Source organism: Homarus americanus, unplaced genomic scaffold (assembly GCF_018991925.1).
Source record: "Homarus americanus isolate GMGI-L3 unplaced genomic scaffold, GMGI_Hamer_2.0 scaffold52806, whole genome shotgun sequence".
Classification (NCBI taxonomy): Eukaryota; Metazoa; Arthropoda; class Malacostraca; order Decapoda; family Nephropidae; genus Homarus; species Homarus americanus.
In genome coordinates, this window is record NW_024720773.1 from 1,149,049 (window position 1) to 1,167,915 (window position 18,867).

Sequence of the window (18,867 nt, forward strand, 5' to 3'; positions counted from 1 at the left end):
CCAGATACAGGAAAAGTGCAGTTCATGTACAGGTTACGACGCTGTTCTCTGCACTTATCCTGTATCTAGCAGGCAGCAAAGAACATGTCAATGGTGCCACGTGATGGTCTAAAGCCACATCGTAATTCTGGGAGGAAGTTTTCTGCCTCAGGGAAAAGTCTGTTTAGGATGACTCGGGCGATAATCTTGCCAGCTACTGACAGCTGCGAGACCCCACGGTAGTTGCCACAGTCTGGCTGGTCTCCCTTGTTCTTATAAATATTGACGGTGGAGGCGTATTTAAGATCTTTGGGGATTTCCTCCTTTTCCCATATATTCTCCAGGAGAGAGTGGAGGCGGATGGAAAGCAGAGATCCTCCTGATTTATACACCTCGGCTGGGATTCCACCAGGCCCTGTGGCTATGTTAATTTTCATCTGTTTAATGACAGTAGGTACCTCATCCAGTGATGGAGGATAGATGAGGTGGGTCAGCTGTGGGTGCTGAGGGACCTGCTGAGTAGTAAGGACATCTACATCAGTGTTTCGGTTGAGCAGCAAATGGTAGTGCTCTTTCCAGTGTTGACGGATAAACTTCGTCTTTAATTAGGGAGTTACCGTTGGATAAGCAGAGGGGGCTGCACCATGAGCAATTGGGCCAAACAACGTCTTAGTGGAATTGAAAAATTTGTGCATCTTGTGTTGATCTGCAATTTTTTTGCATTTCACATACTTTATTTTTCCGCCATTCGTTATTTATATTGCGGATCTCGCGATGGGGCGCCACTTTCTTCTTGTGGAAGGTATCAGCTTTGGTCTGAGACTAAGGGTTGTTTTGCCAGTCAGTTAAACCAGCACATTTACCATCGACGATTGCTTTAATTTCCGGGAGATTTTCATTAAACCAATCCTGATGTACTCTTTCGATCCGGCAGAGGGTCTTTCACAGGTTTTTGTCACGAGAGTGTCGAGGATGCCCCATTCGGCAATGGGATTTGGGTTGTGCATCAGCCCATCCCCAAGCTGCTCTCTGGAAGCATATGCTATTGCTTGATCCTCCAGTCTCTTTGTGTTAAAACCTCTTCTAAAGCCTTGTTGCCTTCGACGTTTTGGGACGACGTGAGAGGAGAGTGACTCAGACCAGCCGATGATACGTGACACAGTGGATTGAGCCACGCATGGCTCAGGTGATGACGACATCTCGGTTATCTCTTTCTCTGATAATGATGTAGTTACTGAGATGCCAATGTTTGGATCGTAGATGTTGCCAAGAACCCTTGAGCTTGTCGGCCTGCCTAACATGGTGTTAGAGATAAGGAGGTTGTGTTCACCACACTTGTTAGGGAGACGTAGGCAGTTGGGATTATATTTGCCCACTCCGTTTCTCCCTATGGTTCTCTGCCATAAGTCAGCATCTCTGCCAACTCTGGCATTGAAGTCACCTAGGAGCACAACGTTATCTTCTCTGGGGATAGAGGTTAGCATTCTGTCAAGGTCGGAGTCAAAGGCCTCCTTGATGTCATCCTCTGCATCCAGTGTAAGGGCGTATGCACTGATGAGGAAGGCATGACGTAAGTGATGTAGTGGGACTCAGGGCGTCATGAGGCGCTCGTTTATACCAACTGGCATTTCAGTTAGCATATGTAGGGTGGATTGGCAAATGACAAAGCCAACTCCATTAATGCGGTTTCTCTCCGCAACAGGCTTCCAGAAGAAGGTATAACCGGATGTCCGTTCTGTGAGTCGACCCTCGTCTGGGAGCTGGGATTCACTAATGGCTGCAATATCGATATTATACCTAGCCAGCTCTTTTGCCACATGGGCGATTTTTCTTTCAGGACGCTCATTTGTGTTAGTATCCAGAAGGTTCCTGAAATTCCATGCAGCGACCATAAGAGGTTGTATAGCTTGTTCTTGCTTTGATCTGTGATTATGATTATGTTTTCGCCCACATTAGAATGACCTTACTGGGTTCAGTTGCCCAGTCAGGTTGTTTTCTTAGGCAGGCTATGTTTAGGGCACCTTTTCTAGCCCCCTCTCCATGTGGGGTGAGCAGAATGGCTCCTCGAAAGGGCTGCTCAGTCGCACAGACAGGACCGGATTGCATTGCTGCCTAAATCCCAATACATAAACGAACATCTTATCTATGCCACCTATGTGCAGAGGTGTGACTAGAGACTCCTGGCAGTTATCTCTATCTGTCCCCGTCGCCACTCGTCTGTCGCCATTGGAGTTTTGGGTGTAAAGGGGTTTTGCTAATTATAAAAAGTATGATGAGCTGGATGGTGGCTGCGCATGAGTTGATTTATGTGGTGAGGCAAGAGCGCAGGCTGCAACCACACAAATCGGCCCTTCCTTTTCCTGATCGAGTGGTGCAAGTAGCTACAACGACGTGGGACAGGGAGAGTTGCAATTTGTTGCCGATAGCTCAGTTTGTTGGGTTTCGCCTTAGTAGCCTATCCATCTTACTTTGCCTTGATCCTCTGGTGTAGTCGTTGGGTTCCGATGTTGTTCATCTCTTTCGCCTATACCACCGTTAGGGTCTTACTGGACCTATGTAAGCATGTATACCTGATGCGGGGCTCCACCGCAGATCTTTCGTTTAGAGTTTACTCCTGTAGACTTATACCTACCAAGGTTAATCCACAAGTCAGTAGGGCTGTGGTTGGTAGGCGCCAAGACGTGTCCACATGCCGTCTCTCTGGGGCCCACTGCCACTCCAAGATACCCTGCTGGTCTAGCCTGGGCCCACGAGGCACCCAGTTACCGTGTGTTGTCACAAGGAGGCACAGCAGGAGTCTTGATGGTGCACAGGCTGTGTACTTTTAGAGGAAAAATTATGTAAGGCTGCTTCCTTGTTTACCACCTGGGCGGGCTCCCTGACTCCATCGCAAAAAAAAAAATGTGACTACCCTCCCAGCTACACAAGGACCTGGGCGGGCTCACTAACGCCATCGTAGTAAAAAAAAATGTGACTACCCTCCCAGCTACACAAGGACCTGGGCGGGCTCACTAACTCCAATAATAAATAAAAATAATAATAATAAGCAGCACTATATAAATAAATCAATATTAATACAAAGGTCTGACGTCCCAAGGGAGCAGAACAAAGATAAAACACCAATAGGAAAGATGAAGCGATCTGGTTGAGCCCAGATCCTTTCTACTCCTACTGTATTTTAGTTTCACCACATTTTCTTCAACCCCTAATAATCTTCTTTCACCTCATAACTAATGACTCCGCCGCCGCCACACACACAGTAATTACCTGAGAAAACAGACCACAAATTTATAGATGTTGTCAGGTGCCTCTCTAATAGACGTCATTATAGTATTTGAAAGATGCAGACGCGCTGAGTGACAACGTTCTGGAGTGAGCCATTAAGGACACCGGGCTATTATTGGCGTCACACAGGCATCTCACACCGTCTGGCTGCTCCATTGAAGACAGAACTGTCTGACCCTCCTACCCCTGCCATCCCCTGACCCTCCTACCCCTGCCATCCCCTGACCCTCCTACCACTGCCTTCCCCTGACCCTCCTACCCATGCCTTCCCCTGGCTCTCCTACCCCTGCCATCCCCTGACCTCCCACCCTGTCTTCCCTGACCCTCCTACCCCTGTCTTCCCCTGGCTCTCCTACCCCTGTCTTCCCCTGGCTCTCCTACCCCTGCCTTCCCCTGACCCTCCCATCAGTCTCCACCATTACTATCTCCACCACTAATATCTCCACCATTACTATCTCCACCATTATTATCTCCACCATTACTATCTCCACCATTACTATCTCCACCAATAATATCTCCACCATTACTATGTCCACCAATAATATCTCCACCATTACTATCTCCACCAATTATATCTCCACCATTACTATCTCCACCATTAATATATCCACCATTAATATCTCCACCATTACTATCTTCACCATTAATATCTCCACCAATAATATCTCCACCATTAATATCTCCACCATTACTATCTCCGCCATTAATATATCCACCATTAATATCTCCACCATTACTATCTCCACCATTAATATCTCCACCATTACTATCTCCGCCATTAATATATCCACCATTACTATCTCCACCATTAATATCTCCACCATTAATATATCCACCATTAATATCTCCACCATTAATATCTCCACCATTACTATCTCCACCATTACTATATCTCCACCATTACTATCTCCACCATTAATATCTCCACCATTACTCTCCACCATTACTATCTCCACCATTAATATCTCCACCATTAATATCTCCACCATTAATATCTCCACCATTAATATCTCCACCATTAATATATCCACCATTAATATCTCCACCATTAATATCTCCACCATTACTATATCTCCACCATTATCTCCACCATTACTATCTCCACCATTACTATCTCCACCATTAATATCTCCACCATTAATATCTCCACCATTAATATCTCCACCATTAATATCTCCACCATTAATATATCCACCATTAATATCTCCACCATTAATATCTCCACCATTACTATATCCACTATCACCATATATTACTATCTCCACCATTAATATCTCCACCCATTAATATCTCCACCATTACTATACCATTACTATCTCCACCATTACTATCTCCACCATTACTATCTCCACCATTAATATCTCCACCATTAATATCTCCACCATTAATACCATTACTATCTCCACCATTACTATCTCCACCATTACTATCTCCACCATTACTATCTCCACCATTACTATCTCCACCATTAATATCTCCACCATTAATATCTCCACCATTACTATCTCCACCATTACTATCTCCACCATTAATATATCCACCATTAATATCTCCACCATTAATATCTCCACCATTAATATCTCCACCATTAATATATCCACCATTAATATCTCCACCATTAATATCTCCACCATTACTATATCCACCATTACTATCTCCACCATTACTATCTCCACCATTACTATCTCCACCATTAATATCTCCACCATTAATATCTCCACCATTAATATCTCCACCATTATACCTTCATCAGTAATTAAAGGAGTAAAGTACCTAATTATGCTCCGTCTTCACATCTCATTAATTAAATCATAAGGTAACAAAGTGTTTCATTACCTGCACGGGGACTTAACGATGTATTACAATATTAATGTTGAAATATTTCCCAAACTCTGATACAACAAAGTTTAACATATAGTAAAATAAAGAAAATACTGTCCTTCAGTTGGTGTTTATTTCCGGTGTCTTTACTGGCCAATCAGAACACAACAACGCCGACACTACAATGGTTTTACCCAATCAGAACGCAGCACCGCCTACACTATATTGGTTTAACCAATCAGAACGCAGCACCACCGAAATAGCACTGATTTAATGGCTTGTATAATTAACACAACAGATGTAATTAAGAAAACAGATGTGTTACATATTCGTAGTTCCTTCATTTAATTGAACACTTAGTATGAACACTTACCTTCGCTACGGACATATGTGGTTGGTATTTATGTGTAATGTATGTGTGGAATATGCCAACTTAACACACAAAGGTACTCACTCATACACCTGAACTGAGCACTGGATAGGCTTACCTGTAACAGAGAAAAGTGACTATTAATGCTGTGTTCTACATCTGCCTGTATAAAGAAGATGGTGGTGATGGTGGTGGTGATGGGGAGATGGTGATGTAGTGGTAACGATAGTGGTGGTGGTAGTAGTGGTGAAGGTGATGGTGATGGTGGTGGTGATGATGGTTGTGGTGGTGGGGAGATGGTGATGGTAGTGGTGACGATAGTGGTGGTGATAGTAGTGGTGAACATGGTGGTGATGGTAGTGGTGATGGTGGTGATGGTGATGGTGGTAGTGGTGATGATGGTGGTGATGGTAGTGTTGATGGTGGTGGTGATGGTGATAGTGGTGGTGATGGTGGAATGGTATTGTGGCGGTGATGGTAGTGGGTGATGATGGTAGTGATGATAGTGATGGTGATGGTGGTGATGGTGATGGTGGTGTGGAGGTGATGGTAGTGAATGTGTGGTGATGGTGTGATGGTGATGGGTGATGGTGGTGGGTGATGGTGATGTCGGTGATGGTGATGGTGATGGGTGGTGGTGATGATAATAATGATGTGATGATGCTGGTGATGTGATGATGATGGGGATGGTGGTGGTGATAATGGTGGTGATGGTGATGATGGTGGTGCTGGTGATGATGGTGGTGGTGATGATAGTGGCAGGATGGTGATGATGGTGATGATAGTTGCGGTGGTGATGATGGTGGTGATGGTGATGATGGTGATGATGGTGGTGAGATGTGGTGGTGGTGATGATGTGATGGTGGTGATGTTAGTGGTGATGATAGTGGTGGTGTTGATGATGGTGATGATAATGGGGATGGTGGCGGTGATGATGATGATGATGGTGGTGGTGATGGTGATGATAGTGATGGTGGTGATGACGGTGGTGGTCTTGAGATGATGGTAATGGTGAAGATGGTGATGATGGTGGTGATGGTGGTGGTAGTGGTGATGGTGGTGGTATTGGTGATAGTGATGATGATGGTGGTGGTGATGGTGGTAGTGAGGATTGTGGTGATGATGGTGGTGGTAATGGTGGTAGTGATGATTGTGGTGGTGTTGGTGGTTATGTTGGTGATGGTGAGGGTGATAATAATAATAATGATAATAATAATAATAAGTTAATGTAAATTAAAAAAAATAATGTACTCACCCCTGGGAACTGTTTCTGTAACTCCCGCGAGACACACACACACACACACACACACACACACACACACACACACACACACTACTACTACTACTTTGCTGTAACTCGGAATCGAGTATGACGATCATCCAGCAATGATAAAATGATATGAGTTATTAAGGATGTCACCTTCGTTGGAGATCTTTGAGGTGACTAGAGAGGTCGATACGGGACCGGCAGGGCAGTCCACGGATGTTGAACGTGTGGAGGGCTAAGCTAGTGCGGGAGGGGCTCTGGCAGTATCTTTTCGGGGTTGGCGCTTGTCTGCCTTGGTATGCAGTCGGGCTAACTCGAAAATATTGACACCTTCTCGTGTGGTGCTTCTCCAAGCATTACGATGTGGAGTTATTGTCTCCTAGGTGAGGGGGTAGATTTGGCACTTTTTCAGGTTTGTTTTAAGACTATCCTTATACCTTTTCAATTGCCCGCTAGCGTTACGTTTACTATTCGTTAGGTGACTGTAAAGTAGCTGCTTTGGCAGTCTGCTGTCGTTCATGTGGGTAACATCTTCAATCCAACGTAGTTGTTCATGAATAATGGTAGCCTCGATGTGCCTACAGTTGGTGTCAGCGAGAATAGTGGCACTGATTTTTTTTTCTCTTGTCTTCCCAGCGAACTCGAAGGATGGAACGTAAACTACGTTGGTGAAAGTTTTCAATTGACCTGAGGTACCTCCTGTATGTGACCCATGTCTCACTGTCATATAGCAGGGTGGGGAGGACCACTGCTCGATATACTGTACATGTAACTTTGTAGATAATTTCAGCTCTCTACAGCTGAAGACACTGGTATGGAGTCTGCCGAAGGCTTGAGATGCACATCTGATCCGATGTTGAATCTCTTCATTGAAGTCCGCGGTGGTGGAGAGGTGGGAGCCGAGAAATCGAAAGTGGGTAACATTAGAGAGGGTAGTACCGTTAAGCTGGATGGATGATGGAGGTGTGGCTGAACCAGGACAGGCTGAAAGAGAATCTGAGTCTTACGTACATTCACCTTCAGGGCGAAGTGTGCATACGCATCTGCGTAGATGTTCAGGATCTCCCTTAGGTCGTGTTCAATGTGAGTGACAAGGGTGAGGTCGTCTGTTCAGTAATGGAAGCTGCAGACACCTTTGATCCTGCCTGGAGTCGTCTTATGTTGAAAAAAACAAAACAATATCCAGTACTCGATGTCCACCCCGCCGGCTTAATTGGCATGCATGTGACTAGTATGGAAGGCAACCAAGAAAATGGAAAAGAGAGTTGGTGCCAGTACACATCCTAGTTTTACCAACGTTTGGAGGGGGAATAACTCAGAGTGGTGCCATTGTGCAGGACACTGCCGTTCATGCCTCACAAATGCAATGATTTTTTGGTGGGCAGCCAAAACTACTGAAGGTCTGCCAGTGGCTTCCCTCTTGACCGATTCGAAGGCCTTGTTTAGGTCAATTAAGGCCATGTACAGGTCAAGACGCTCTTATTTGCACTTTTCATGTATCTGGCGCGCAGCAAAGACCATGTCAGTGGTGCCACGTGATGGTTTAAAAACATACTGAGATTTTGGGAAGAAGATTTCCGCCACAGGAAACGCCGCCTTCCGGGCGGCTATTTTGCTAGGCCACGGTAGGACGCCACCCTCCGGGAGGCTCCACATTGTCTCACTGTAGTGTATTAAGATAAACCACATTTTGGGTTTTGCCATTAGCAGCAAGTATGTACAGATTTTTGCCAGTTCCCACTCTGGAGCATCCAACATAGAACTGTCCATGAGAGAAGCAGGGAATCATCAGGTTTAGGCCAACCATCTTTCGGGACTGTTAGTGAACTCAGTTGAGGACTTCACAACATTTCCACATCATTGAGGAATGATCATTTGTCCTTCTGAATCAGCAGGGAAAGTTCCATTCCCAATCTGTAGTTGAAGGTTTGCAAACCGTCCAGCATCCTGATCTCCTTGTAGATGTACTCTCATGTTTGTGGATAGGGTGAGTGTCTGAACACTTCTTCAAAGGTATGATGCCTTGAGGCACGCATTCAGTTCATCAGCTGGAGTGCTTCGAGGAATGACAGGTAGGGTCTGGCGAAAGTCTCCAGCAATGACCATTGTAATGCCACCCATGAGCTGGTCATTTTCTCGTATGTCTTGCAAGGTCCTGTCCAATGCTTCAAACGCTAACTTGTGAGACATAGTGCATTCATCCCGGACTATGAAGCTGCATTTTTCTTATAGTTTTGCCTTTGTCGATCCTTTTTTGATGTTGCACACTGAATTCTCGTTGTGAGCGAGGTTGAGAGGCAGTTTAAAAGTTGAGTGTGCAGTACGTCCTCCTTCTAGTAGTGTTGCAGCAATGCCTGAGGATGCCACAGCAAGAGCAATTTTCCCCTGATGACGTACTTTGGCCAACAGAAGGTTGATCAGGAATGTTTTTCCTGTCCAGCCAGGTGCATCGAGGAAGATCATACCTCCCTGCTCCGCTTGTATCGCTTGCAAGATCTGTTCATAAGCATTTGCTTGATCAGGCACCAGCTGAGGCTCATTTTCTTCAAGAAAATTCACCAGAACTTCAACTGAGCAGTCTATCTCTCTGAGCAACTCCCAGTTTGCAACTACTGGTTCTTCTCGGTTTTGGGAAGGCAATCCAAAATCAGTCAGGTTTTTTCAGCATAGCTCCATCACTTTGTCTTCCAGCATGATCAGAGCCCTGTTGAACATGTCATCCATGAACTCAATCTCTTGACCAGGATGTTCTCTTCTTGCTTGATGAAGCAGATCCTCTGAAAGACTTTCTTGGTGGTTTTTCCAGAGCTGGCTTGGGTTGGAAAGTCCACATGTAGCAATCATGATGGCAAACAGGTTCCTCATTCTCATTGGCGATTGAGTAGCTGCTGCCTCTTCTAATGTGTAATTCCAGCAACCAACATCTTCCAGTAGGCCAAGGAGATTGCACGCTTCCTGATAGGTTCTGCAGACTTGTCCATTCACTGTCTTGAGTGTTGCATATGATGTTGGGCCACGGATGTGGTGCAAAAGTAGTCTCAAACAAAAGCATTCAAAGTTGTTGGAGTGAACCGTATAGACACGTCCCAAAGCATTGCCTAACTTTATCCCTGGATATCCTTCAACATCGGATCCTTGAGCTCTTCTCTGGAACTTTTTCATTGAAGCCTGCCATATGTAGAACTTGGGTACGTCAACATACAGGAGTATTTGAGCAAACTCATCTTCCTGTGACTCTTCTGTGAAGTATACTCTTTGTCCATTTTCCAGGTGAACAGCCAGATGAACTCCTGTTGGACATCGTTCGTGTATGGGAAAATTAAAAATTCTCCAAAGGGCTTCATTGCTGCATATATAACGGCCTTGCTGAAACTGTGTCACCTCATCATGACACTTGCTATCCATGCCAAGTTTGGTCCGGGCGGCTCATTCGCTAGGCCACGGAAGGGTGCCACCTTCCGGGAGGCTCCACATTGTCTCACTGTTCAGTCCCCAAAACTTCTTCTTACATCAATAGTTCATTAACGGTGTATGTAAGTTCCACCATGTTTTTCACTACAACGGTACAGCAAAGTATATTTTTTAGCATCAAACTGTTATTATTTTATTGTCTAATCATCACTACATATAATACCACCCATCATCACTACATATAACATCATCCCTCATCACTGCATATAATACCATCCATCATCACTACATATAACACCACCCATCATTACTACATATAACATCATCCATCATCACTACATATAACACCATCCATCAACACTACATATAACATCATCCATCATCACTACATATAACACCAACCATCATCACTACAGATCGGTAAAGTAGTTTCCGAGATTCTCGTGCGGACACACACAAACACAAACAACCACACACACAGACATACTTCTTTGTTTTATATATATATAGATACAAGTACAGCCTTGTAGATGGGATGGTGCTATTCTTATATCTATCTGTGCAAGCTCTTATGGGCTGAATTTTGTTGTAGTGGTGGACTGAGCGAGGTGGGCGGGGGACTGCAGGAGACAGTAAGTGGCGATGACGAGTATGGTGCAGTAGTCCACTACCAAACCCTGCAAGTGCGTGGTGATGGAGGTCACTGAGGGTTGGCATCAGGTCACAAGAATGATTGCAAGTCCAGCTCAAACAATACCAAATCTATAGTTAACCTAACAGTGATCGTGGGCCCATCGTGCCCGTTGGCGAGTCCGGTGGTACAGTTTACTGAGGCGTGAAAGTTCGAACGCTCGTGCTTGGCTAGCTCGCAACCGTCGTCCGGCTGACAGAGTATAGCGACATCGTTTTCCAGATGGTCGTGGTAGTTACAATCATGGTCGTGGTAGTTACAATCATGGTCGTGGTTGTTATATTCATGGACGTGGTTGTTATAATCATAGTCTTGGTTGATATAATCATGGTCGTTATAATCATTGTCGTGGTTGTTATAATCATGGTCGTGGTTGTTATATTCATGGACGTGGTTGTTATAATCATGGTCTTGGTTGATATAATCATGGTCGTTATAATCATGGTTGTGGTTGTTATAATCATGGTCGTGGTTGTTATAATCATAGTAGTGGTTGTTATGATAATGGTCGTGGTTGTTATATCCATAGTAGTGGTTGTTATGATAATGGTCGTGGTTGTTATAATCATGATCGTGATTGATATAATCATAATCGTGGTTGTTATGATAATGGTCGTGGTTGTTATAATCATAGTCGTGGTTGTTATAATCATGGTCGTAGTTGTCATAATCATGTTTGTGGTTGTTATAATTATAGTCGTGGTTGTTAAGATCATGTTTGTGGTTGTTATAATCATAGTCGTGGTTGTTATAATCATGGTCGTGGTTGTTATAATCATGGTCGTGGTTGTTAAAATCATGGTTGTGGTTGTTATAATCATAGTCGTGGTTGTTATAATCATAGTCGTGGTTGTTATAATCATGGTCGTGGTTGTTATAATCATAGTCGTGAGTGTTATAATTATGGTCGTGGTTGTTATAATCATAGTCGTGGTTGTTATAATTATGGTCGTGGTTGTTATAATCAAGGTCGTGGTTGTTATAATCATGGTCGTCGTTGTTATAATCATGGTCGTGGTTGTTATATTCATGGTCGTGGTTGTTATAATTATAGTCTTGGTTGTTATAATCATAGTCGTGGTTGTTATAATCATATTCGTGGTTGTTATAATCATGGTCGTGGTTGTTATAATCATATTCGCGGTTGTTATAATCATGGTCGTCGTTGTTATAATCATGGTCGTGGTTGTTATATTCATGGTCGTGGTTGTTGTAATCATGGTCGTGGTTGTTATAATCATAGTCGTAGTTGTTAAAATCATGATCGTGGTTGTAATAATCATGGTCATGGGTGGTATAATCAGGGTCGTGGTTGTTATAATCATAGTCGTGGTTGTTATAATCATGTTCGTGGTTGTTATAATCACAGTCGTGGTTGTTATGATCATGGTCGTGGTTGTTATAATCATATTCGTGGTTGTTATTATAGTGGTTGTGGTTGTTATAATCATGGTCGTGGTTGTTATATTCATAGTCGTGGTTGTTATAATCATGGTCGTGGTTGTTCTAATCATGGTCGTGGTTGTTATAATCATGGTCGTGGTTGTTATAATCATGGTCATGGGTGTTATAAGCATGGTCTTGGGTGTTATAATCATGGCCGTGGTTGTTATAATCATAGTTGTGGTTGTTATAATCATGGTCGTGGTTGTTATAATCATGATCGTGGTTGTTATAATCATATTCTGGTTGTTATAATCATAGTCGTGGTTGTTATAATCATGGTCGTGGTTGTTATAATCATAGTCGTGGTTGTTATAATCATAGTCGTGGTTGTTATAATCATAGTCGTGGTTGTTATATTCATGGTCGTGGTTGTTATAATCATAGTCGTGGTTGTTATAATCATGGTCGTGGTTGATATAATCATAGTCGTGGTTGTTATAATCATGGTCATGGTTGTTATAATCATATTCGTGGTTGATATAATCATAGTCGTGGTTGTTATAATCATATTAGTGGTTGTTATAATCATGGTCGTGGTTGTTATAATCATATTCGTGGTTGTTATAATCATAGTCGTGGTTGTTATAATCACAGTCGTGGTTGCTATGATCATGGTCGTGGTTGTTATAATCATAGTCGTGGTTGTTATAATCATAGTCGTGGTTGTTATAATCACAGTCGTGGTTGATATAATCATAGTCGTGGTTGTTATAATCATGATCGTGATTGTTATAATCAAGGTCATGGGGGTTATAATCATGGTCGTGAGTGTTATAATCATAGTCGTGGTTGTTATAATCATGGTCGTGGTTGTTATAATCATGGTCGTGGTTGTTATATTCATGATCGTGGTTGTTATAATCATAGTCTTGGTTGTTATAATCATGGTCGTTATAATCATATTCGTGGTTGTTATAATCATAGTCGTGGTTGTTATAATCACAGTCGTGGTTGCTTTGATCATGGTCGTGGTTGTTATAATCATAGTCGTGGTTGTTATAATCATAGTCGTGGTTGTTATAATCACAGTCGTGGTTGTTATAATCATGGTCGTGGTTGTTATAATCATGGTCGTGGTTGTTATATTCATGGTTGTGGTTGCTATAATAATGGTCGTGGTTGTTATAATCACAGTCGTGGTTGTTATGATCATGGTCGTGGGTGTTATAATCAAGGTCGTTGTTGTTTTAATCATAGTCGTGGTTGTTATAATCATGGTCGTGGTTGTTATATTCATGGTTGTGGTTGCTATAATCATGGTCGTGGTTGTTATAATCACATTCGTGGTTGTTATAATCATGGTCGTGGGTGTTATAATCATGGTCGTTGTTGTTATAATCATAGTCGTGGTTGTTATAATCATGGTCGTTATAATCATAGTCGTGGTTGTTATAATCATGGTCGTGGTTGTTATAATCATGGTCGTGGTTGTTATAATCATATTCATGGTTGTTATAATCAGGGTCGTGGTTGTTATAATCATAGTCGTGGTTGTTATAATCATGGTCGTCGTTGTTATAATCATGATCGTGGTTGTTATAATCATGGTCATGGGTGTCATAATCATGGTCGTGGGAGTTATAATCATGGCCGTGGTTGTTATAATCATAATTGTGGTTGTTATAATCATGGTCGTGGTTGTTATAATCATGATTGTGGTTGTTATAATCATGGTCCTGGTTGTTATAATCATGGTCGTTATAATCATATTCGTGGTTGTTATAATCATAGTCGTGTTTGTTATAATCACAGTCGTGGTTGTTATGATCATGGTCGTGGTTGTTATAATCATAGTCGCGATATTCATATTCGTGGTTGTTATAATCATAATCGTGGTTGTTATAATCACAGTCGTGGTTGCTATGATCATGGTCGTGGTTGTTAAAATCATAGTCGTGGTTGTTATAATCATAGTTGGGGTTGTTATAATCATAGTCGTGGTTGTTATAATCATAGTCGTGGTTGTTATAACCACAGTCGTAGTTGTTATATTCATGGTCGTGGTTGTTATAATCATAGTCGTGGTTGTTATAATCATGGTCGTGGTTGTTATAATCATAGTCGTGGTTGTTATAATCATGGTCGTTGTTATAATCATATTCGGTTGTTATAATCAATATGGTCGTGGTTGTTATAATCATAGTCGTGGTTGTTGTAATCATGGTCGTGGTTGTTATAACGATACCCAGGTTGTTATATTCATGGTCGGGTTGTTATAATCATATTCGTGGTTGTTATAATCATGGTCGTGGTTGTTATAATCATATTCGTGGTTGTTATAATCATAGTCGTGGTTGTTATAATCACAGTCGTGGTTGCTATGATCATGGTCGTGGTTGTTATAATCATAGTCGTGGTTGTTATAATCATATAGTCGTGGTTGTTATAATCACAGTCGTGGCTATATAATCATAATGTGGTTGTTAGTTATCATGATCTTGGTTGTTATATTCATGGTCGTGGTTGTTATAATCATAGTCTTGGTTGTTATAATCATGGTCGTCGTTGTTATAATCATGGTCGGTTATGGTCTGGCGGTCGTGGTAGTTATAATCATAGTCTTGGTTGTTATAATCATGGTCGGTTGTTATAATCATATTCGTGGTTGTTATAACTGGCGGTCGTGGTTGTTATATAATCATATTCGTGGTTGTTATAACTCATGGTCGTCGTTGTTATAATCATGGTCGTGGTTGTTATATTCATAGTCATGCTTGTTATAATCATGGTCGATTGTTATAACCGCGGTCGTGGTTGTTATAATCATGGTCGTGGTTGTTATAACTGGCGGTCGCGGTGTTATAATCATGGTCTGGGTGCGTTATAATCATACGTGGTTGTTATAATCATAGTTGTGGTTGTTATAATCATGGTCGGTTGTTATAATCATGATCGTGGCTATAATCATGGTCCTGTTTTGTTATAATCGTAGTCGGGTTGTTATAAACGCGGTCGTGGTTGTTATAATCATAGTCGTAAAGCTGTTATAACTGGCAGTCGTGGTTGTTATAATCACAGTCGTGGTTGTTATATTCACGGTCGTGGTTGTTAATCATAGTCGTGGCTGATATAAACATGGTCGTAGCTGTTATAATCAGTCGTGGTTGTTATAACGGTCGTGGTTGTTATAACCATATTTGTGGTTGTTACAACTGGCTGTCGGTTGTACAATCATAGTCGTGCTGTTAAACCGCGGTCGTGGTTGTTATAATCATGGTCGGGTTGTTATATTCGGCGGTCGTGGTTGTTATAACTGGCGGTCGTGTTGTTATAATCATATTCGTGGTTGTTATAATCATGGGTCGTGGTTGTTATAATCACAGTCGTGGTTGCTGCTATTTTCATGGTCGCAGCGTTAAGTAATCATATTCGTGGTTGTTATAATTATGGTCGGTTGTTATAATCAAGGTCGGGTTGTTATAATCGTGGTCGTGGTTGTTATAATCATATTCGTGGTTGTTATAATCATGGTCGTGGTTGTTATAATTATAGTCGTGGATGTTATAATCATGGTCGTGGTTGTTATAATCATGGTCGTGGTTGTTATATTCATGGTCGTGGTTGTTATAATCATAGTCTTGGTTGATATAATCATGGTCGTTATAATCATGGTTGTGGTTGTTATATTCATGGTTGTGGTTGTTATAATCATAGTAGTGGTTGTTATAATCATGATCGTGGTTCATATAATCATAGTCGTGGTTGTTATGATAATGGTCGTGGTTGTTATAATCATAGTCGTGGTTGTTATAATAATGGTCGTGGTTGTTATAATCATGTTTGTGGTTGTCATAATCATGGTCGGTTGTTATAATCATAGACGTGGTTGTTATAATCATAGTCGTGGTTGTTATAATCATGGTCGTGGTTAATATAACCGCGGTTGTGGTTGTTATAACTGGCGGTCGTGGTTGTTATAATCATGTTTTGTGGTTGTTATAATCATAGTCGTCGTTGTTATAATCATGGTCGGGTTGTTATAATCATAGTCGTGGTTGTTATAATCATGGTCGTGGTTGTTATAACTGGGGCGGTCGGGGGGTTGTTATATTCATGGTTGTGGTTGCTATAATCATGGTCCTGGTTGTTATAATCACGTCGTGGCTTTTTATAATCGCGGTCGGGTGTTGTTATAATCATGGTCGTTAAGTTGTTATAACTTCATAGTCGTGGTTGTTATAATCATGGTCGTGGTTGTTATAATCATGATCGTGGGTGCTATAATCATGGTCGCTTGTTGTTATAATCATAGTCGTGGTTGTTATAATCATGGTCGTTATAATCATAGTCGTGGTTGTTAAATAATCATTGTCGTGGTTGTTGCTAAATCATATTCATGGTTGTTATAACTGGCGGTCGGTTGTTATAATCATAGTCGTGGCTGTTATAATCATGGTCGGTTGTTATAATCATGGTCGTGGCTATAATCATGGCTGCGGTGTCATAATAATGGTCGAGTTATAATCATGGCCGTGGTTGTTATAATCATAGTTGTGGTTGTTATAATCATGGTCGTGGTTGTTATAACTGCGATTGTGGGTTGTTATAATCATGGTCCTGGTTGTTATAACTGCGTCGGTTGTTAAAATCATGGTCAGGTTGTTATAATCATAGTCGTGGTTGTTATAATCATAGTCGTGGTTGCTATAATCAAGTCGCGGGTTGTTATATTCATGGTCGGGCTTGATATATAATCATAGTCGCGTGGTTGTTATAATCATGTTCGTGGTTGTTATAATCATATTCGTGGTTGTTATAATCATGGTCGGGTTGTTATAATCATAGTCTTGTCGGTTATAATCATGGTCGTCGTTGTTATAATCATGGTCGTGGTTGTTATATTCATGGTCGTGGTAGTTATAATCATGGTCGCCATATAATCATAGTCGGAAGCAGCAAAAACTGGCGATCGTGGTCGGGCTAACTGGCGGTATCGCGGGTGTTATAATCACGGTCGTGGTTGTTATAATCATAGTCGGTTGTTATAACTGGTGTTTGTGGTTGTTATAATCACAGCCGTGGTTGTTAAGGATCATGGTCGGGTTGTTATAATCATATTCGTGGTTGTGGTTTTATAATCATGGTCGTGGTTGTTATATTCATAGTCGTGTTGTTATAATCATGGTCGTGATTGTTATAATCATGGTCGGGTTGTTATAATCATGGTCGTGGTTGTTATAACTGGCGTCTGGCGGGTGTTATAATCATGGTCTTGGGTGTTATAATCATGGCCGTGGTTATAATCATAGTTGTGGTTGCTATAACTGCGGTCCTGGTTTTTGTTATAATCATAGTCGTGGTTGTTATAATCATGTTCGTGGTTGTTATAATCATAGTCGTGGTTGTTGTAATCATAGTCGTGGTTGCTATAACTGGGCGTGGTTATTATATTCATGGTCGTGGTTGTTATAATCACAGTCGTGGTTATTATATTCATGGTCGTGGTTGCGTAATCATATTCGTGGTTGTTATAATCATGGTCGCGGGTTGTTATAATCATATTCGTGGTTGTAATAATCATAGTCGTGGTTGTTATAATCATAGTCGTGGCTAAAGGCGATCATGGTCGTGGTTGTTATAATCATAGTCGTGATTGTTATAATCATAGTCGTGGTTATAATAACAGTCGTGGTTGTTATAACTGGCGATCGTGGTTGTTATAACCGCGATCGTGGCTGGTTATAATCAAGGCTCGCGGGTGTTATAATCACGGTCATGGGTGTTATAACCGCGGTCGTGGCTGTTATAATCATAGTCGTGGTTGTTATAACTACGTTTGTGGTTGCTATAATCACAGTCGTGGTTGTTAAGGATCATGGTCGTGGTTGTTATAATCATATTCGTGGTTGTTATTATAGTGGTTGTGGTTTTATAATCATGGTCGTGGTTGTTATATTCATAGTCGTGGTTGTTATAATCATGGTCGGGATTATAATCATGGTCGGTTGTTATAATCGGCGGTCGTGGTTGTTATAATCATGTTCGCGGTGTTATAATCATGGTCTTTGGGTGTTATAATCATGGCCGTGGTTGTTGTGGTTATAATCATAGTTGTGTTATAATCATGGTCCGTTGTTATAATCATAGTCGTGGTTGTTATAATCATGTTCGTGGTTGTTATAATCATAGTCGTGGTTGTTGTAATCATAGTCGTGGTTGTTATAATCACAGTCGGTTATTATATTCATGTCGTGGTTATAATCACAGTCGTGTTATATCATGGTCGTGGTTGTTATAATCATATTCGTGGTTGTTATAATCATGGTCGGGTTGTTATAATCATATTCGTGGTTGTAATAATCATAGTCGTGTGTTATAAACAGTATCGTGGTTGCTATGATCATGGTCGTGGTTGTTATAATCATAGTCGGTTGTTATAATCATAGTCGGTTGTTATAATAACAGTCGTGGTTGTTATAATCATGATCGTGGTTGTTATAATCATGATCGTGGTTGTTATAATCAAGGTCGTGTTATAATCATGGTCGCGTTATAATCATAGTCGTGGTTGTTATAATTATGGTCGTGTTGTTATAATCATGGTCGTGGTTGTTATATTCATGGTCGGTTGTTATAATCATAGTCTTGGTTCTTATA

At 41.6% G+C, this 18,867-nt stretch overlaps 1 protein-coding gene across 1 annotated transcript in view; it reads right to left on the reverse strand.

Annotated features, from left to right (window-relative positions):
• Positions 1-3,669: 3,669 nt before the first annotated feature.
• LOC121861105 (glycine-rich cell wall structural protein 1-like) overlaps positions 3,670-18,867 on the reverse strand; it is a 21,933-nt gene continuing 6,735 nt past the window's right edge. Inside the window, exons 3-4 of the mRNA XM_042358667.1 lie at positions 4,511-5,008; positions 3,670-4,150 (exon numbers count right to left, since the gene is read on the reverse strand). Of these exons, the coding sequence (XP_042214601.1) occupies positions 3,670-4,150; positions 4,511-5,008 (979 nt within the window). The remainder of the gene's footprint in view (positions 4,151-4,510; positions 5,009-18,867) is intronic.